We start from the raw sequence: 18,753 nt of genomic DNA on the forward strand, positions 1-18,753 counted from the left end.
ATTATTTGATCCTTAAGATAAGCAAAACTGTGTTTTGTTTCGCTGTATAACACAGCGTAACAAAAATGACATTTTTGCGTGTCTCAAGGATCAAATTATGTGTCTCTAGTAGATTTGGGGTTGCTTAATCTGGTGCCATTCTCAGAAATGCTCCAGCAAGTCACAATTTTTAGCTACAGGTCGCCAAAGTTGTATAAAACACTGGTTTTATTAAAGTTTACATGAAATTTAAAGTACAATTTATCAAACTTTTTTATAATCTAATCCACCAAACATGCAAAATAGAACTTGAACTTTCATTTCAGGCATAATTTGATTGAAATTGCGCGATTAAATTTCGATTAAACCGATTTTTTCAACATGCTTGCAGTCTCCATACAAAATTCGTCGTTTCTTCTATATGGCAAAATACAACAATTCTCTAAACCATCAAAAAATAACTTTTCCGCATCGAAAGTATTACAAACTCTGATGATAAGTATTGTTATACATATAAAGTTTGAATTCTGTGGCAAATTAAGCCAATATATTACCTTACAAGCTGACAAACTTGTATGCAAGTTGGCTGAAATAGTCTTTTTTGCATTTTCAACAGTCAATATCTCAAAAACTAGACGTGCTATGATATTTCTGAAAACGGCAATGGATTCAGCAACCCTTAATTAAGTGAATAGCGGTATTTTGGTGCTGGAGACAAAAACGTGTTCCGCAGTGTAATCAGTTAATCAATCAATCAAAAACATGATCAATCCCAAATTTCCTTCTTGTGAATGAAACACAAAAAATACCTATCTATGTAGTGGACCACTTGATGACAGATATACAAGTTCCAAAATCTACGAAAATATAATCATTCCTGTATACGTCCATAAAACAAAATAGTGGCTAGAAATAGCAACTCCATAATTATCGTAATCCCACTCCATAGTACAGTTAACCACTCGTGTACGGATGATTCATAACTCATTACGCGCAACCATTCAACGGCTATCCAATAAAGCTTATGTTCAGGTGTTCCAAGTTCAGGCGACCGTAACCCTCGGACAACGTGACAATTGCCCCCGGGTTTCAAAATTTCTATTCACGTATTTTTGGAAATATCAATTCACATAGTTGTAGCCATTTTCCTTCACAACAGACCTTGTACTTTTTTCTGTCGCCCGTGGCTAATTTGCATTTTAGTGTGACGATCTTGGCTTTTGGCGCTTCATGAAGATCAAATTTGCAGATTTTTTTTTTCTTTTGCTGTCCAAACATAAGTTCATGCGACCCCAACTACGAACGAGGCCAGCTAGGCTAGATGTGTAGCTGGCTTTGAAACGTGTGTTACCTTGCTTAAGGTGTGAACTCGGCACTGAAGGGATAGAATGAGCGTTAACATGACGCGTTTAAATTGAATCACTGTCGTCTGGTCACCGCTGCGTTAATGATTTTAAATTTTCAACAGACCTCTAGCTAGTGCAGAGACTGGGTTTGTTCGACATTGACCATTGCAATTGAACATAAAACGGAACTCTACATGAAAACAATACCACGAGAAATTCACCGCTTTTTGTTTTATATAATTGATGGCATGAGCCAGTTATGAGTTTCAAGTACCACACTTGAATTGAGAGATGTTTAGCTAGACCACCTAGGAGATAATGATTTGGTAGGGCTGTCCGTACTGGAAAAAAATGTTTTACAGAGATCGTATAATGATATCTCGTTGTCTCGATGGGACCAATAGCCGTTATGGAAGACTGCAGCGATTGAGAAAGGCCATGCTGAGGAACGTGGGTTTGAATCCCACCGGTCGAAAATACTTTTCGGGTTGGATTTGTTTCGACCTTTCATGGCAAAGAGTATCTTGGTGCTTACCAGTGAATCAAATTGTCATCATTACAGACGAAAAACAAACAAAAAAGCAAGCTCGCTCACAACCGTTTGTCCCAACTTTTGCGGATAGGGATACAATCAAGCAAAATTGTCATGACAATAACAGGGCGCAACATTGTTGCAACCTTTTCAACTCGCGATTAATCAGTTATTTTAAACACAAAACCAAATTTGTTTTACGGATGCTGTTCCATAATGTGTCAATGTTCGCCAAGACGGAGGAAGTTCTCGAAAATTGCAATGCAAAGCCCTGAAAATCGCTGCACACGTGGTGATCGATCATTGTCATATTCTGATCAAGTGGTAACAAACTAATGTTGCGGAATAAAATTGTTGCAACAAGAATGGGAGATGACAATGTCTTTATTGGTGCGTGTTGGGTGACAATTGATTCTGTGGTGCTTACTATACGATACACTCAACAAATATGCAAAAAAAGTTCTCAGTGCATAACTTTAGACTTAGGGAAGCTGGGGCATCACGTCCATGTTAAGGAAGAAATGGATTTTAATTGTGAAAGGCATGATAATATGTGCTATTTAATCATGTTCTATTAGATAAACAACTTTTCTATCAAATAGTTGAATACGCTATCATTGTCCATCATTCTGGTGTCAATAAATCAATTGAAAACAATGCGTGATTATTTCAATTTTTTTTCATGCGGGGTAAAACGCACCACTGCACAGAAGTCCAGGAAGCAGTTTTACGCAGGGAAAAGCATTTGAATGAGTTAGGCCCTTTGTTTAGTGTTATTGGAAATTAGGGTGGTCCACATTATCATAAAACTGGTGTAAATAATTTTCTCATTTGTAGAAATTCTGGTAAACGTGCTTCAGCAAAGTTGTAAAACATTCAATTTCAAGCAACTTTGACAAAAACAGTTTTTTTTGTATAGCTCTTAAACTACCGATTTAGAGCTTTTTTTTCCTATGGTGACATACACACCAAATTTCCTATCCATGTTTCAGCAATTTCGTTTGCTGAAATCATTTCAGCAATGCATAGTTTTGCTGGTAACCAGTACTTTTCGGTTTATTTACTGAAATTCGGCAATATGATTTGCTGAATACTTGTCAAAGCTTTCAGTTTTGCTGATTTACAGTATTTCATTTGACAGATTTGAATGTTTGCCGTAAATCAGTAAAGATTATTACTGATTTTACATCAGTAATCTTTTTTTTTGCTGTAAACCAGCAAACAGATCGATCTGTCAAACGCACAACCGGAAATTTTCTATCACTCTTTTTGTTCGAAATTTATTTACTTCATTATTTATTTGAATTTGATTGTGGTACATATCTAAATTCTAGGTGATATCTGGTAAGTAAGGAACATTTTAATAATGCTTAATATTAATTTGCGATCGTATTCTAGGATGGTGACAGTATTGGACAAGAGAAATTTGGATCGGCTATATCTCTTTCCCCCAGCGCATGATTTTTTGTTGTTCCGATTTAAGTGTTCAATTATTGAATAACAATAAAAGTGTTTTACATGTGTAATAACAAACCGTCTTACAATATTTTATATGGAAATTACCAACTACTATCATAAAAACAAACGAATTGAATTTTCAATTGCTGAAGAGCAAAAAAAAAACAATCAATTGCTGATCGATCAGCAAATTGAATTGCTGAATATTCAGCATAACAACTGTCACTTTCATCGAAATTCACTTTGCTGGATGATCAGTAATTTATTATTTTGCTGGATGGATTGCTGGACTTATCACACCAAATTTCCTATCCATGTTTCAGCAATTTCGTTTGCTGAAATCATTTCAGCAATGCATAGTTTTGCTGGTAACCAGTACTTTTCGGTTTATTTACTGAAATTCGGCAATATGATTTGCTGAATACTTGTCAAAGCTTTCAGTAAATAAACCGAAAAGTACTGGTTACCAGCAAAACTATGCATTGCTGAAATGATTTCAGCAAACGAAATTGCTGAAACATGGATAGGAAATTTGGTGTGTAGAGTGGTCCAACGAAAACTGGTTTTCAGGCTCTAGCGTTTTCAATTCCAACACCTCATCAAAGTATTCTTCGAAACACTCACAGAGCATTGAAAATGCGAAATTTAGTGATCGAAGAAACTCGCTATCTTTTTTCGTTTGGGAGTTATTGGTGTTTTTCTCGTTAAACACGCCTAATTAGATTGCATATCACTCTTTGTTTGGGCAAACATAAAAAATATACTTTGAAGGCACTCAAAAGACAAAATAAAATCGTATTTAATAGCAAAAACTTACAGATGTGTTATTTTTGTAAATCTAATAAAATGCTTTGATAAACTAAGGATGTTAAGCAGAAAAACTTCAATAACTTCTTTTGATCTAAAATAGATATCAACAATCTTTTTGCATGAAAAATTGCGTTATTTAGAGTTGATGAGAAATCTGAAATAAGAAAGATAGGGCAATACAACTATTTTGAAGATTTTCTTAATTTATTTTTATATTATTTTGAATTTAAAGCATGAAAATGGAATTTTAGACAAAAACGATTTGCTATAAAATTGTTAATAAAAATGCAAGCTTTTTTCTGTGTTATCTTAAACTAGGGTGGTCCACATTATCACGTAAATATTATAATTAACTTTCTCATTTGCAAAAATAATGGTATATATTCTTCGGCAAAGTTGTAAAACCGTCGTTGGGGGTGACAATGGGTCAAAAAGGGATATGTGCGATTTATTTTTTGAATAACTATCGCAATTTAACTCCAATAAACTTCAAATTTAGTGTGTATGTACTTTGATGGTACATTAACAACTGTTCAAAAAATTAAAGACAAATATTTATTCACAGCGGCAAACCTGGAGCGTCTGTACTCCACGTTAGGAGCGGCTCACAACAGCGTCTGTTCCCCATGTCAGGGGCGGCTGATCATCGTCCGAGTGCCAGAGAAGGACTCTAAGCTAAACTGCGCACTATGGCCCTCCGAACATTTAGGGGGAATGGTCCTCCGGAAATCTAGGGGGTTGGTGTCAGGCCCTGCAAGCCAACCGTAAAAACACATCAGCACAGGAACGTCAACGAGAGAATACGGACCGGAACAATCGGCAAAGACCACAGCGACGAAAATGGACTAGCGATTGGAAACTCGGTACGTGGAACTGCAAATCTCTCAACTTCATTGGAAGTACTCGCATACTCTCCGATGTACTGAAGACCCGCGGTTTCGACATCGTAGCGCTGCAGGAGGTGTGCTGGACAGGAGCATTGGTGCGAACGTTTAGAGGTAATCATACCATCTACCAGAGCTGCGGCAACACACGCGAGCTGGGAACAGCTTTCATAGTGATGGGTGATATGCAAAGGCGCGTGATCGGGTGGTGGCCGATCAATGAACGAATGTGCAAGTTAAGAATCAAAGGCCGATTCTTTAACTTCAGCATAATCAACGTGCATAGCCCACACTCCGGAAGCACTGATGATGACAAGGACGCATTTTACGCGCAGCTCGAACGCGAGTACGACCGCTGCCCAAGCCACGACGTCAAGATCATCATAGGAGATTTGAACGCTCAGGTTGGCCAGGAGGAGGAGTTCAGACCGACGATTGGAAAGTTCAGCGCCCACCGGCTGACGAACGAGAACGGCCTACGACTGATAGATTTTGCCGCCTCCAAGAACATGGCCATTCGTAGCACCTATTTCCAGCACAGCCTCCCGTATCGGTACACCTGGAGATCACCTCAGCAGACAGAATCGCAAATCGACCACGTTTTGATCGATGGACGGCACTTCTCCGACATAACCGACGTCAGAACCTATCGTGGCGCCAACATTGACTCCGACCACTACCTGGTGATGGTGAAACTGCGCCCAAAACTATCCGTCATCAACAATGTACGGTACCGACGCCCGCCCCGGTACAATCTCGAGCGGCTAAAACAACCGGATGTCGCCAATGCGTACGCGCAGCATCTTGAGGCAGCGTTGCCGGATGAGGGCGAGCTCGATAGGGCCCCTCTTGAGGACTGCTGGAGGACAGTCAAAGCAGCCATTAACGACGCTGCCGAAAGCGTTGTCGGATATGTGGATCGGAGCTCAAGAAACGATTGGTTCGACGAGGAGTGCCAGGAGGTTTTAGAGGAGAAGAATGCAGCGCGGGCTGCAATGCTGCAGCATGGTACGCGGCAAAACGTGGAACGATACAGACTGAAGCGGAAACAGCAAACCCGCCTATTCCGGGACAAAAAGCGCCGCCTGGAAGAGGTGGAATGCCAAGAGATGGAGTTGCTGTACCGTTCTCAAGAAACGCGGAAGTTCTATCAGAAGCTCAACACATCCCGCAAAGGCTTCGTCCCGCGAGCTGAGATGTGCCGGGATAAGGATGGGAGCATCTTGACGGACGGACGCGAGGTGATCGAAAGGTGGAAGCAGCACTACGATGAACACCTGAATGGCGCAGAGAACACAGGCACAGAAGGTCAGGACAGCGAAGGCGATGGCTACGTCAGCACAGCGGACAGCGGAAATCAACCATCTCCCACGATGGGGGAAGTTAAGGATGCCATTCAACAGCTCAAGAACAACAAGGCCGCTGGCAAGGATGGTATCGGAGCCGAACTCATCAAGATGGGCCCGGACAGGTTGGCCGCTTGTCTGCATCGGCTGATAGTCAGAATCTGGGAAACGGAACAGCTACCGGAGGAGTGGAAGCAAGGCGTTATATGCCCTATTTACAAAAAGGGCGACAAACTGGAGTGTGAAAATTATCGTGCAATCACCATCCTAAACGCCGCCTATAAAGTGCTATCCCAGATTCTCTTCCGTCGTCTATCACCTATAGCAAACGAGTTCGTGGGAAGTTATCAAGCAGGTTTCATCGACGGCCGCTCGACAACGGACCAGATCTTTTCCGTGCGGCAAATCCTCCAGAAATGCCGTGAGTACCAGGTCCCTACGCACCATTTGTTCATCGATTTCAAGGCGGCATACGATAGTATCGACCGCATTGAGCTATGGAAAATCATGGACGAGAACAGCTTTCCCGGGAAGCTCACAAGATTGATCAGAGCAACGATGGACGGTGTGCAAAACTGCGTGAAGATCTCGGGCGAACACTCCAGTTCGTTCGAGTCTCGGCGGGGACTACGACAGGGCGACGGACTTTCGTGCCTGTTGTTCAATATTGCGCTTGAAGGTGTCATGCGGAGAGCCGGACTTAACAGTCGAGGCACGATTTTCACGAGATCCGGACAATTTGTTTGCTTCGCGGACGACATGGATATTATTGGGAGACAATTTGAAACGGTGGCAGATTTGTTCACCCGCCTGAAACGCGAAGCAACAAGAGTCGGGCTAATGGTGAATGCGTCGAAAACAAAGTACATGCTGGTTGGCGAAACTGAGCGCGACAGGGCCCGCCTAGGAAGCAGTGTTACGATAGACGGGGATACCTTCGAGGTGGTGGACGAGTTCGTCTACCTTGGATCCTTGTTGACGGCTGACAACAATGTTAGTCGGGAAATACGAAGGCGCATCATCAGCGGAAGTCGTGCCTACTATGGGCTCCAGAAGAAACTGCGGTCAAGAAAGATTCACCCCCGCACCAAATGCACGATGTACAAAACGCTCATAAGACCGGTAGTCCTCTATGGGCATGAGGCGTGGACTATGCTCGAGGAGGACTTGCAAGCTCTTGGGGTTTTCGAACGCCGAGTGCTAAGGACGATCTTCGGCGGCGTGCAGGAGAACGGCGTGTGGCGGCGAAGGATGAACCACGAGCTCGCTCAACTCTACGGCGAACCCAGTATCGTGAAGGTAGCTAAAGCTGGAAGGATACGCTGGGCAGGGCATGTTGCAAGAATGCCGGACAACAACCCTGTAAAGATGGTGTTCGCCACGAATCCGGTCGGAACAAGAAGGCGTGGGGCGCAGCGAGCTAGGTGGATGGACCAGGTACACCAGGACCTGGAGAGCGTGGGTCACAGTCGAGGATGGAGAGAAGCGGCCATGAACCGAGGGAATTGGCGAAATATTGTTGGCGAGGCTTTATCAAGATAATTGATGTAAAGCCAAATAAGTAAGTAAGTAAGTATTCACAGCGGCACCACAAGTGAATGAAAAATGACCCAATCTTACCCCATACAGGGGGTGACATTGGGTCACTGTAATTGAAATAACTTGTTTTTGAGAATATGATTTCAAAACCATTCTCAACTGAAAAATATTGAGAAAAAGCGATGCAAACAAGACAAACAGATATCTAAGATGTTTCACAAGTATGATAAACCCACTTAAAAGAAAGATTATACTGAAAATTGAAGAGCTATGAGAAAAAATATGTAAACCCAGCATTTATCGTCAAGTTTACATAAATTTTCTTGGTTTTTCCCTCAAATTGTCTTCAAAGTCTCATCCCCATTGCTATAAAGCCCATTCAGTTTCCCCAAAGGTGTACTGAAACAGTGAATATTTTAAACCTTCGCAAATAGTTAAATTTCGGTGCGACATTCCACGATCAATAAATTTCAAGCAGAAGTTGATGTCATAATCCCAGTATTTCAGCGGTCCAACTCATTTTTACTTCCGTTTCTATAATATGAAAACACTGATAAATAATCAAATTTAGAAAAAAACACTCTTTTGATAAACAATTTTCGATGTTGCTGCGCACGAAACACAGTTGCTGGTTTGAGAAGTTGTCAAAATGCGTTGTATTGTTATTCAATGCACGGAATACTCAAGTAGACTTGTTTGATGTTTCAGAGATGCTGTATTTAGAAAGAATAAACACATCTTAATGAAAAAAGAGAACACCCGGCACCGTAAAATGTAAAAAAGTGGACTTGGAATTTCATTTATTATCGTTCTTGCTTGACCCAATCTCACCCCCATTTTCAATGTGTTAGACATCGTACCGAAAAAAATGATTTTTTTGTGGGAAAATCAAACAGATTCCGGAAAATACCTGTGATGTGTAATGAAAAGACTTTCAACATTCTACTAATACAACGATAGAGGCTAGAGTACATGCGTGATACTTTGTACAGGAGAAATTTAATGTTGTAAATTTTATCTAGTTTCAACATACAAGTTACATCAATATAGTAAACAAAAACTACTATTTCTAAAAATGTATATTGTTATGAATTATGCATAATAATATGTTCCCTAACATTTGAATTATTAATTTTAGTAATATCAGCGTTATTGGCTGAAATATTTCACAAAACATATTTTTCCGTTTTGACCCAATCTCACCCCCTAGACCCATTGTCACCCCTATCGACGGAACGTCAAATTTAGATCAACTTTCCTAGAAAACAGTTTTTCTGTATCTCAAAATTTGATCAATCTAGAACATTTTTACCCAATCATTGTAGGGTAGACCAAGAAAAATAAGTTTTTCAACTCTATTTTTTCTAATATTTACTTCTCGTCAAAATAGTCTATGAACGACTTTGATTGTTCTTATCTTCTTTAGATCTAAAATTATTTAAGTTTTTGTGATAAAAATCCTTTGTTTTTAAAGGCATTTTATTGGAGTTACAAAAATAACACATCTGTAATTTTTTGATATAATATACAATTTTATTTTGTCTTTGAATGCCGTTTAAGGTGATAGAATGAACCAACACCTCAAATTTTCAAGAACACAAGTCTTGAGAAGCTGACAGCGCTCCGCGTTGAAAATTTATCCCATTGGTCACCACCAGCAAGCAAGCAATTTGATTGATTTCAACGCGAACTGTTGTCAGATTCTCAATTCTTGTGCACTGGAAAATCGAAAGTTTGGCTTCGTTTTATAATCACCTTAAAGATATTTTTTATGTTTGGCTCAATCAGAGATATTCACAATCAAAGTAGGCATGTTTTTGTGAGAAAAACAACAATAACTCCCAAACAAAAACAGCATGTTTTTTCAATGCACTTAAAGTGTTTTATAAACTACTTTGATGAGATATTAGAATTGAAAACCAGTTTTCGATGTCACCATAGGGAAAAAGTTCTAAATAGGTCAGTTTAAGAGCTATAAAAAGACTTTTTTTTGACAAAATTGCTTGAAATTGAATGTTCTTCAACTTTGCTAAAGCATGTATACCATAATTTCTATAAATAAGAAGGTTATTTACACCATTTCTATAAAAATGTGGGCCACCCTAATTTTCAATAACACCAAACAAAGGGCCTAACTAATAAAAACTAAAGCTTAAAATGCATCTTTCTGCGTAAAACTGATTTCTGGGCCATAGTGTACTGGTCACTCGATCTAACTTTCAAGAAGTGGATTCTTATCTCAAAAGATATTTTTTAGAAAGCTGCTTCTTTTCAGAACCAAATTAAGACTATGTGGCATTCAAATGAAATTATATTTGATTTTAGGTCATATATTTTGAAATAAAATAGAACGAACGGCAGAACGGCAGAACGGCTATCGTTTTGAAATTTTCTGAGCTTTGTTTTGAACTAGAACAACTTGTCCTTTGTTTGAAATTCTCGTGGAAAATTGCGCATGGAACTCTATGAAAAAATAGAACAGTTAAAGATACCTGAATAAATGAAGCTATCCACGTGTTTTTATTTAAAAACGATCATATTGGATTTGAAGACTATCCTTAAATATATGTAGATTCATCAATTTTCGTTGTGTCTAACCTATTCTTTCATATATGAAACTATTTTATCATTATTTATCTATGGTTTTATGTCAACCATAACATAACCATAACAAATGAAGGTTAATTGAATTCACCTTTCAAATGTTCAAGGGTATAAATGTATAGTAGAGAAATAAACTAAAACGCAAATTAGGCAGAAACAAAAAAAGCAAAAGATCTGTAATTAAGGAAAATTTGATGGATTGGTCCCAGTGATGCAACATATGCAGATATTTAGTAATCATAAAAAATCGTTTATTTTAATAAAGAAGACTGTTTACAAAGATTACAGATTTTTAAACCGTTTTACAGTAAAAAAAATGCAGATTTACTTACAAAATTTCTGGAAAGATTAAACATATTTTTCAAATCCAAAATACAGAATAAATATGGCAACACGGATCGTTCTCAACAAACAACCCACATAGAAAAATACAATTTGTAGAAGTTTCCAAACAGTGTTCAATTTATCGGTTAAGTTTAGTATATTGCAAACGGTTGTTTTTATATTGAACAATTTGAAACAAAAAGCGTTTGACAATAAAAACAATCTAAGCAATGTACATCAAATAGTCGCAACACATCACAATTTGCAGAAATAGTTGAACCATATGAGAATGAAAATTTGCGCAGTCACAACATAACTTCACCTGAAGTGGAATGGTTTGTACTTATATTTACGCAAATCTCTTTCACATAAACATGTCACTATATACTACAATTTTTTAACAGTTTCGTAAACTGTTTAGTTTTGTGAGTGTCGTTTAATAGAGATGCTTATTATGCACGCTTATAAAAAATCACTGTAGCTATGCAAATATTGCGAATCGATTGCAAATAACTTTTTTTTTCAAAAAAATCAATCAAAAAGTAAGAAAAATACATTATTTATGCCAAGTAATTATTTTTTATGCAGATTTGTAAAAAGCTGAAATCATTTAAAATTATTCAGTTAAACTTGTACCCTGAATTTCAAATAAGTATTTTTAGCGTGTTTGCATCCCCAGCTTTAATAAAATCTCTTATATTCTGCAAAAAGTCTGCTAATTCTGTTAGATGTTTTTGGGTAAGTCATTTAATTTATACAAGAAGTCAAACAATAACACGTGATCAGACCCGGAACAACTAAACCCGCCGACGCAGCTTGGTAAGAAACGGATTCCCTGCGGACAGTGAGACTGTGTCCGTTCCGGACTGGCTGCTATGAATGAGTGAGATAGTGAGTAGTTGTGGATTTGTACTAATAGTACAAAATTTCATGACAAAAATAATAGCAACTGTTTGATAATTGAAGGAAAAAAGGAAGAAATAACAGTGCCTTATACGGTAGAAATACTATAGTGCACCGTGAACCAATAATTATATATATATACATTACAAATTTTGCTTGGAATCATATAGGTTAGCTATTTCTGACCCGTTTACATTGCTGTGATTTGCTCAAGAAATGGATCGGCGATACCGTTCATGGCACGATTGGTTTATTGTTAATTTTAGTGTTGTACGGAACTGTTCAGATATTGTCACATGTGGTTGCAGACTGTATAGGAAACAGTACAAATGTGGTTCATAATTATGCGGGTAAGTAAGCAATCGCCCAGTGTCGCATGATCATGATCATGATCATTTTTAGTCAATATATTCAAGTTATAGCAATTACCAAATGGATTGTCTGAAAAAAACTTTTGCTCCACCGGTGTGCACTGCACAGTACATATAGGCCTATTCACATGACGTCTCAAATCAGCTGAACGGGAAGCACTTTGACAGTTCTTATATGAAAATGACAGGCCCGTGTTAGCACCGGTCCTCCACCGATGTAAACAAATGCATAGACGGATCTGTCACATGAAAAGGCCTATTGTACGGAGATGCGGGATAAAAATTAAAACTGGAAGATTAAGCCAGTTGGTATGGAAGGGAAGGTTGTTCTTGGTCAAAAGAGCTGTAATTTGCACAAATGACATATGATATAGACATGATTGCATAAATATAATCTCAAACGCCCATTTTATTAATTTTTATGCAAAACCTTTTAAAATGTATTAAAATTGGCCTTAACGATGTAAGATGATGATTGAAAACATGTCACTTTTTACTCGTAGCTGCAAAAGTGAGTTATACGCCTTTATGCATAAAAGTAGCTTTTTTCTGTTATTTTTCAGTTTTTAATATAAAATTTAAATACAATCTTGAGAACTACATTTGAAATTTATTATTTTAAACATAAACTTCCTCTTGTGTAATGTCTGGTTGAGCCAAGACCACATCGTGATGCATAGTTTTCTCAACTCATTTCCATACATATGTTGGTTAAAAAGTGTACCTAAAAATGCCCCACCGCAAAAGTAAGGCAAAAATTGGTATTTGGTGGCTTTTTCCACACAGTCATGTATATTTCACTAAATTAAACTCTAATATGTACGTTTTTGGTAATTTAAGTTTTTCCATAAGTTTACATATGGGCCGAACTTTTAACCCCACTATGGTCCAAAACTGCTGTCCGTGCATTTATGTAAAAACTTAATTTAACTCAATGCCTACTTTTGTCGAATGTTACAAATATGCAGTTATGGGCAGTACTAGCTAGAAAACAACTCCATTACCAGGAAAATAATAAACAAGCAGACTTCATTCCATGTTCTCAAATTTCTTTGAATTAATTAAATTGGCCTTTGATAAAATGGGCATATCAAAATGCGGAAAAAATCGGGAACGAAAATCAACAAGAACACATCAAGATATTAAAGAGATATCGATATCGAGGTAACAAGGATATCGTAACGAAAAATTTATCGACACAGGGAAAGATATCGAGAAATAGTATGTAATGCAATGAAAAATATATCAAAATCGCAATTTTAATGTCGATTATCCCCTTAAATCAAAGTCGACATCCATTACCACCGAATGAACGTGACACCATTTTATCAGGTTCAAATGATGGATCACTCTCACGTTGCGATTGCAAGCTCGGTGACAAAATCTTTGATACACATCAAACAAATGGTTATTATACTCTGCAAGCTTACTGTTTCGCCACTCTTTTTTGGAACATCGATGCAATCATTGTTTTTGTTTTGTCTAAATCTGTGATCCTCGGCGTGGGAAATGGACTGTTTTAAATTTGCCCGCCAAGGTCACACCATAAATGCTGCTGCTGCTGGTGGAGCTGCCGGTAATGATGATGACGGAAAACGGTTGGAAAAGGGGTCACCAACCAAATCTGCGCTCACTTACCGTGGTTTCGTCTTCGTGTAACACCTGATCGTATTCCGACATGGCAACGCAGAAAATGATGGCGGTGACGTCTTCGAAGCAATGGATCCATTTCTTTCTTTCCGATCGTTGTCCTCCGACGTCGAATAGTCTGGAAGTAGATGAGATGAACGATAGACGATAAGCATTGATGTTTTAACAGCTTTTGATTAAAACTATAGTTTGGGGCACGATTTGAAAAAGAGAAGAACACAACTCTTAAAAATCACAGAAACTGAAGAGAACAAATGAAGTCATCGGTAGTGTGAATTAGTAAAACATTTTTGGCTTATCGGTACAACCCTTTTTCTGCTCACTTAGAGCTTGTACGTCTATAGATTAGCATTAGCATATTCACGGTGTTCAACCATTAGGGCGATTCAAATTTAAAAAAATGTTTGAAAATCCAATCTCCCATATGCTCCCTACCATCCTTACCATAAAAATAGTGTTCTGTGAAATTTTCGGCTTTCTAGGTAATGATTTAAAGGTGGCCCAAAGACAATGTAGGTTTATATGGAAATTTCTATGGAGAAATTTTGAGAAATGTTCCAAACACGCTAGTGCTGTAATGTAAGTAGAAACTTATCATCTCATATTGAAAAATCATTCTTCAAACCTTAATGAAGGATGTTGCTGAAGAAACAAATCCCTTTTGAGCTAATTTTGTTTGGGAATTTTTGTACATGTTTGCAGGGCTATAAACCCATATTAAGCTAAATAATAGCAAACAAACTCATGAATATATCTTCTCCTATCGGTCGGATTGAATTTCTCTCTTCAGCAAATTTCTTTATTATGCTTTGAAGAATGGATGTTTACTAAGTTTGTACAAACATTACAGTACTAGCGTGTTTGGAACATATCTCGAAATTTCTCCATAGTTATTTCCATATATACCTACATTGTCTTTGGGCCACCTTTAAATCATTACCTAGAAAGCTGAAAATTTCACAGAACACTATTTTTATGGTGAGGATGGTCAGAAATATATGGGAGATTGGATTCCCAAACATTTTCAAATGTTGAACCGCCCTATTCAACCATCTTGCCAACACACATCTATTTTCAAATTAATTAACAAACGTTCATGCTTGGAAAATTTCCGAAGAGTCATTTACCTCGCATTCTTATTTGTTTTCAACACGAATTTACTATGAAAGAATTTCATCTCTTTTAAGCAGCCATCGATAAGGTATCATTCGATGTTTAACTGAAATTCGTTCAGTGATACGGGCTGCCCCCATTACACCTCCAATTATCATCTGATGCTCAAAAGCTGACATTCCTTTTCAACAGTGTAGTGAAAAAACTGGACGTTTTATGTAATCCTGTTTTTAAACTTCAAATGTCTATTTGATGTGATTTTAAGTTATGAAAATGTCTAGGATTACGACGGTTATTTTAGGCATTTTTGGCTAGTGAAGCTGAGCTTGTTATCGATCATTTCCTCTTAAAATACCTGAGGGATCGCTTGGACTCTATGGTGCAATCACCTACCAAGATGAGTGCCCTTTGTTCGGACTTGCGGTTGTTTACCATCTCCATCTGTGTCTTGTGATGGGCCAGTCCTATTTTCCTACACCTCATCCATTCTTCAACTATGGAGATATATTGCGCTGTTAACTCTACTTCCTTCATCGATTCGCCATAACTGAAGAACTGCACCGGTACCTTAAGGCAGTGTTGTGAAAAACTCAATTTCTCACAACTCACGCTTGAGATTTTTCATGCGTGAGTTGTCAATCACGCAACTCAGCAGTCAAAAAATCACGGATGAGTTAGCTCACCTTTTTGACTCATTGTCTCGTATTTCCACAGTTTATTCACACACGGCAATAATTTCTTGTTAGTCTGGTAAAATTATAGTAATCCTTTCTAACGTTAACAACAATATTCGGTTTTCACGAGTTTTGGCCGGGTTTTGCGACTGAATCATTTTTTACGGTTTGAGTTGATTGAGTTGATTTTGCATCAAAAACTCAAGCGTGAGATTTGCGAAGCAGATCTCTAATGAGTTTGCTCTCTCGGGAGAGCGTATTGATTGACATTTTAGTGCGAGTCTATCAACACTGCCTTAAGGCAGTGAAGTGCGTGGGCTATTGCTTCCCAGCTTGCGCTGTTGAACGCATTCTTCACATTCAGAATGATAACCGCGCAGTAACGGATACCGCTCCTTTTATGCTCTATTGCCATCTCAGCTGTCTGAACGACCGACTGGATAGCGTCCATAGTAGACAGGCCGTCCGCCCCTTCTGTTTACGGTACTAGCCTGTTGAGGATCAATCTCTCCAACAACTTGCCTGTCGTATCTAGTAGACAGATAGGTCTATACGCTAATGGGTCACCTGGCGTAGTAGCAACATCCAGAAAGATTCCTTGACCTATGCAGCGTTGCATAGCTGTTCTGAACATGTCCAGATTCGCAATGATTGCCGTGTTTAGAGCAACATTCTGGATACCATTCGGTCCCGTTGCCTTATTTGACGCAAATGATTTCATGACGTCTGCCACTTCTTCGTTCGTCGCCTTTGCCACTTCTTCTACCACATACGGCGCTGGAGGTCATGGGCTTGTGTGGTGATGAGGGAAGAGTACATCGATGCTAGTCGTGCACTGATCCCAATGTGCTCGAAGGATCGATACTACGCAGTAGTTAGGATATCACATCTATCCGCCAACCTAGGCCATCGCTGCAGCGTTGCACTGAAGGTTTTACCCCGTTCGGCTGAATGCAGTTAGGCCGAATGTCGTTAAGTTGAATGACGTTAGGCCGAATGGGTCGTTAGGCCGAAAGGGTCATTAGGCCGAAGAAGGCCGATAGTCTAGATAGACTATCTGACACTTTTTTCACAAGTGTCGGATTGTTTTGCGGTCTTCGGCAATATTCTTCATCGTAAAAATACCTATCAAGGTCTGTGTTCAGAATTTTTATAGAGGTCAATGGGCGACCTCTGGCGATTTTTCTTTGCAAAAGTATGTTTTCCCACAGTAAATCCCATACAAACTTTGAACGACTGGCGCTAAAATATAGTTTCTCCGATCGAGCTGAAATTTTGCACAGTTGGTATGGGACCTAAATGAAATCCAAAAAGTGGGGGGAGTGAGAATCTAAATTTTGTCCCACACTACTGGTCATTCCATTTGCACCGTATTAGCTGCTTGACAGCTCTCAACGCGTTCTCGCCTGATATGGGGGTATCGATGACCGGTTGTCTCCTAGCTAGTCGGTCGGCTTCGCTGTTGCCGCTTATACCTGCATGCCCAGGGATCAGGCAGAACTCGAACAGTATCGACTTGGCCCTTGCTACTCGCTCAATTTCCTGAATCCAGGGGTGCTTGGATTTACCCGCCTCTAGCGCTTGGAGGCAACTTGCCGAATCCGTAAGGGGTGAAATGCAAGTTTATGGGAACGATAATGAAACTATATGAGCTTTGACATTAATATGCAACGGGACTAGAACTAGGTATGTTACAGATGCTTTTATTGATACATATTTGAAACCATTTTTAGAATGCATCTCTTTGAAAGACGTTTCGCGTGTTACTTGGGTCGGTGTATACCACGGTCGATCGATGGAAGCGCGTCGAAAGCAGATGTTGCACATCCAGGCAGACTTTTTCCGGTGGGTCACCGGCTCTAATTAACATCCTAAACTATAGTCGGTTTTCGCGCATGCCTCTCGCGGGCACTCTGGTGGCTGACATTAGGGAGCGGCTAGGGTGATGTCGATATTATACACATCGCTGGTGTTAGGCGAAAAATCCATGGACTTCCGTTCAACTGCCGATTTCGCCATCTGGAATCATGGAGGGTAGCTTGAAGTTGCCGATCTCTCTGAGGTGTTCGTACAATGACCAATCAGCTTGGTCATACAGTCACTTCTGTCGTGTTGTTCGGTGATTGACCATCCGGAGATGCACACCGTTATCGGAAAGTGGTCGCTGTTGTATGTGTCGGACAAGGTCCGCCAGGTGAACCTTCAGACTCTTAGAACAGATGGACACGTCGATTGCTGAGATGTTACCCGTTGTCGGGTCGATACGAGTGGGGAAGCCGTCGTTTAGGAACACCAGTTGTTGGTCCAACGTTGTTTCGGCAACGAATCGGTCAATCCCGGTTGACTGGTGAGACCATCATCAAACAGATGCGAGTGATGGCGACCGTCCCACAAGGTTTGGTCCAGTTCTTTGGAATGGGATGTATGATGAAGTCTTGAAACTGCGTTTGCCCAGAAAGATGCAGATTGTTGATTTCACGATAGCGTGTTATCAACGTTGATGGGCGAGATGTTAGAAAAAAAAGGCGATATTGGGAACGGAAATAAACACAATCGGAAGTTGACTCAGGCGAGTCTTTTTGCAGAAACCCCACCGATAGACAGAGGTGTTGATAGTCCAAAAATGACCTTTTTATTTGCGAGTTATGCTAGAAGTGCACGTCAGAGAAATCCACAATATGAACTTCCAATAACTTTATGATTCATGCACCCAGATATTAAACGAATAATATATTGCTCACTTACTTGAAGTTTAGGTTTTTGAAGGAGAAATGCACTTCTACGATACCGGTGGTTTTGACTCGCGTCCTCAGGATATCTTGTTCAGTAGGCTGATAATCTTTCGCACCCAATCGATCCAGATCGTCCAAGAAACTGTAAGTAGAAAAAGCGAAAAGCAAGAATTGCATTAGTTGATTGATTATCGATTGAAAGTTAACAAATTCAATAAACGAACGTTTCAATGTTGCTACATCGCCCTGTGTACATAGTCACAAATAGCCCTTATGCTCCAGTAATTTCATTTTCCTCGCTGTTGGGCTATTTCAAAAAGCGGTACATGTGAAACTAGTTAAATCAGTGAAACATTTGTTCATTTTGCAATATTGGCGCCCAACATGCCTGTTGCTGATGTATGTAGAAGTAGGGTACCTTCACGTATTGATGGGCTGGAGAAGATTCATGTGTATACTTTATTATGGTCTTTCAGATCGTAATGCAA

At 39.3% G+C, this 18,753-nt stretch overlaps 1 protein-coding gene across 13 annotated transcripts in view; it reads right to left on the reverse strand.

The window, feature by feature from the left end:
* The window catches only part of LOC5570867 (G protein alpha o subunit), a 312,336-nt gene that overhangs the window by 16,283 nt on the left and 277,300 nt on the right, over positions 1–18,753 (reverse strand). For all 13 annotated transcript variants that reach the window (XM_021843959.1, XM_021843954.1, XM_021843951.1 and 10 more), the window contains exons 6-7: positions 18,279–18,407; positions 13,735–13,864 (exon numbers count right to left, since the gene is read on the reverse strand). In XM_021843959.1, coding sequence (XP_021699651.1) covers positions 13,735–13,864; positions 18,279–18,407 — 259 coding nt within the window. The remainder of the gene's footprint in view (positions 1–13,734; positions 13,865–18,278; positions 18,408–18,753) is intronic.

This window comes from Aedes aegypti, chromosome 2 (genome assembly GCF_002204515.2).
Source record: "Aedes aegypti strain LVP_AGWG chromosome 2, AaegL5.0 Primary Assembly, whole genome shotgun sequence".
In the NCBI taxonomy this organism is placed as follows: Eukaryota; Metazoa; Arthropoda; class Insecta; order Diptera; family Culicidae; genus Aedes; species Aedes aegypti.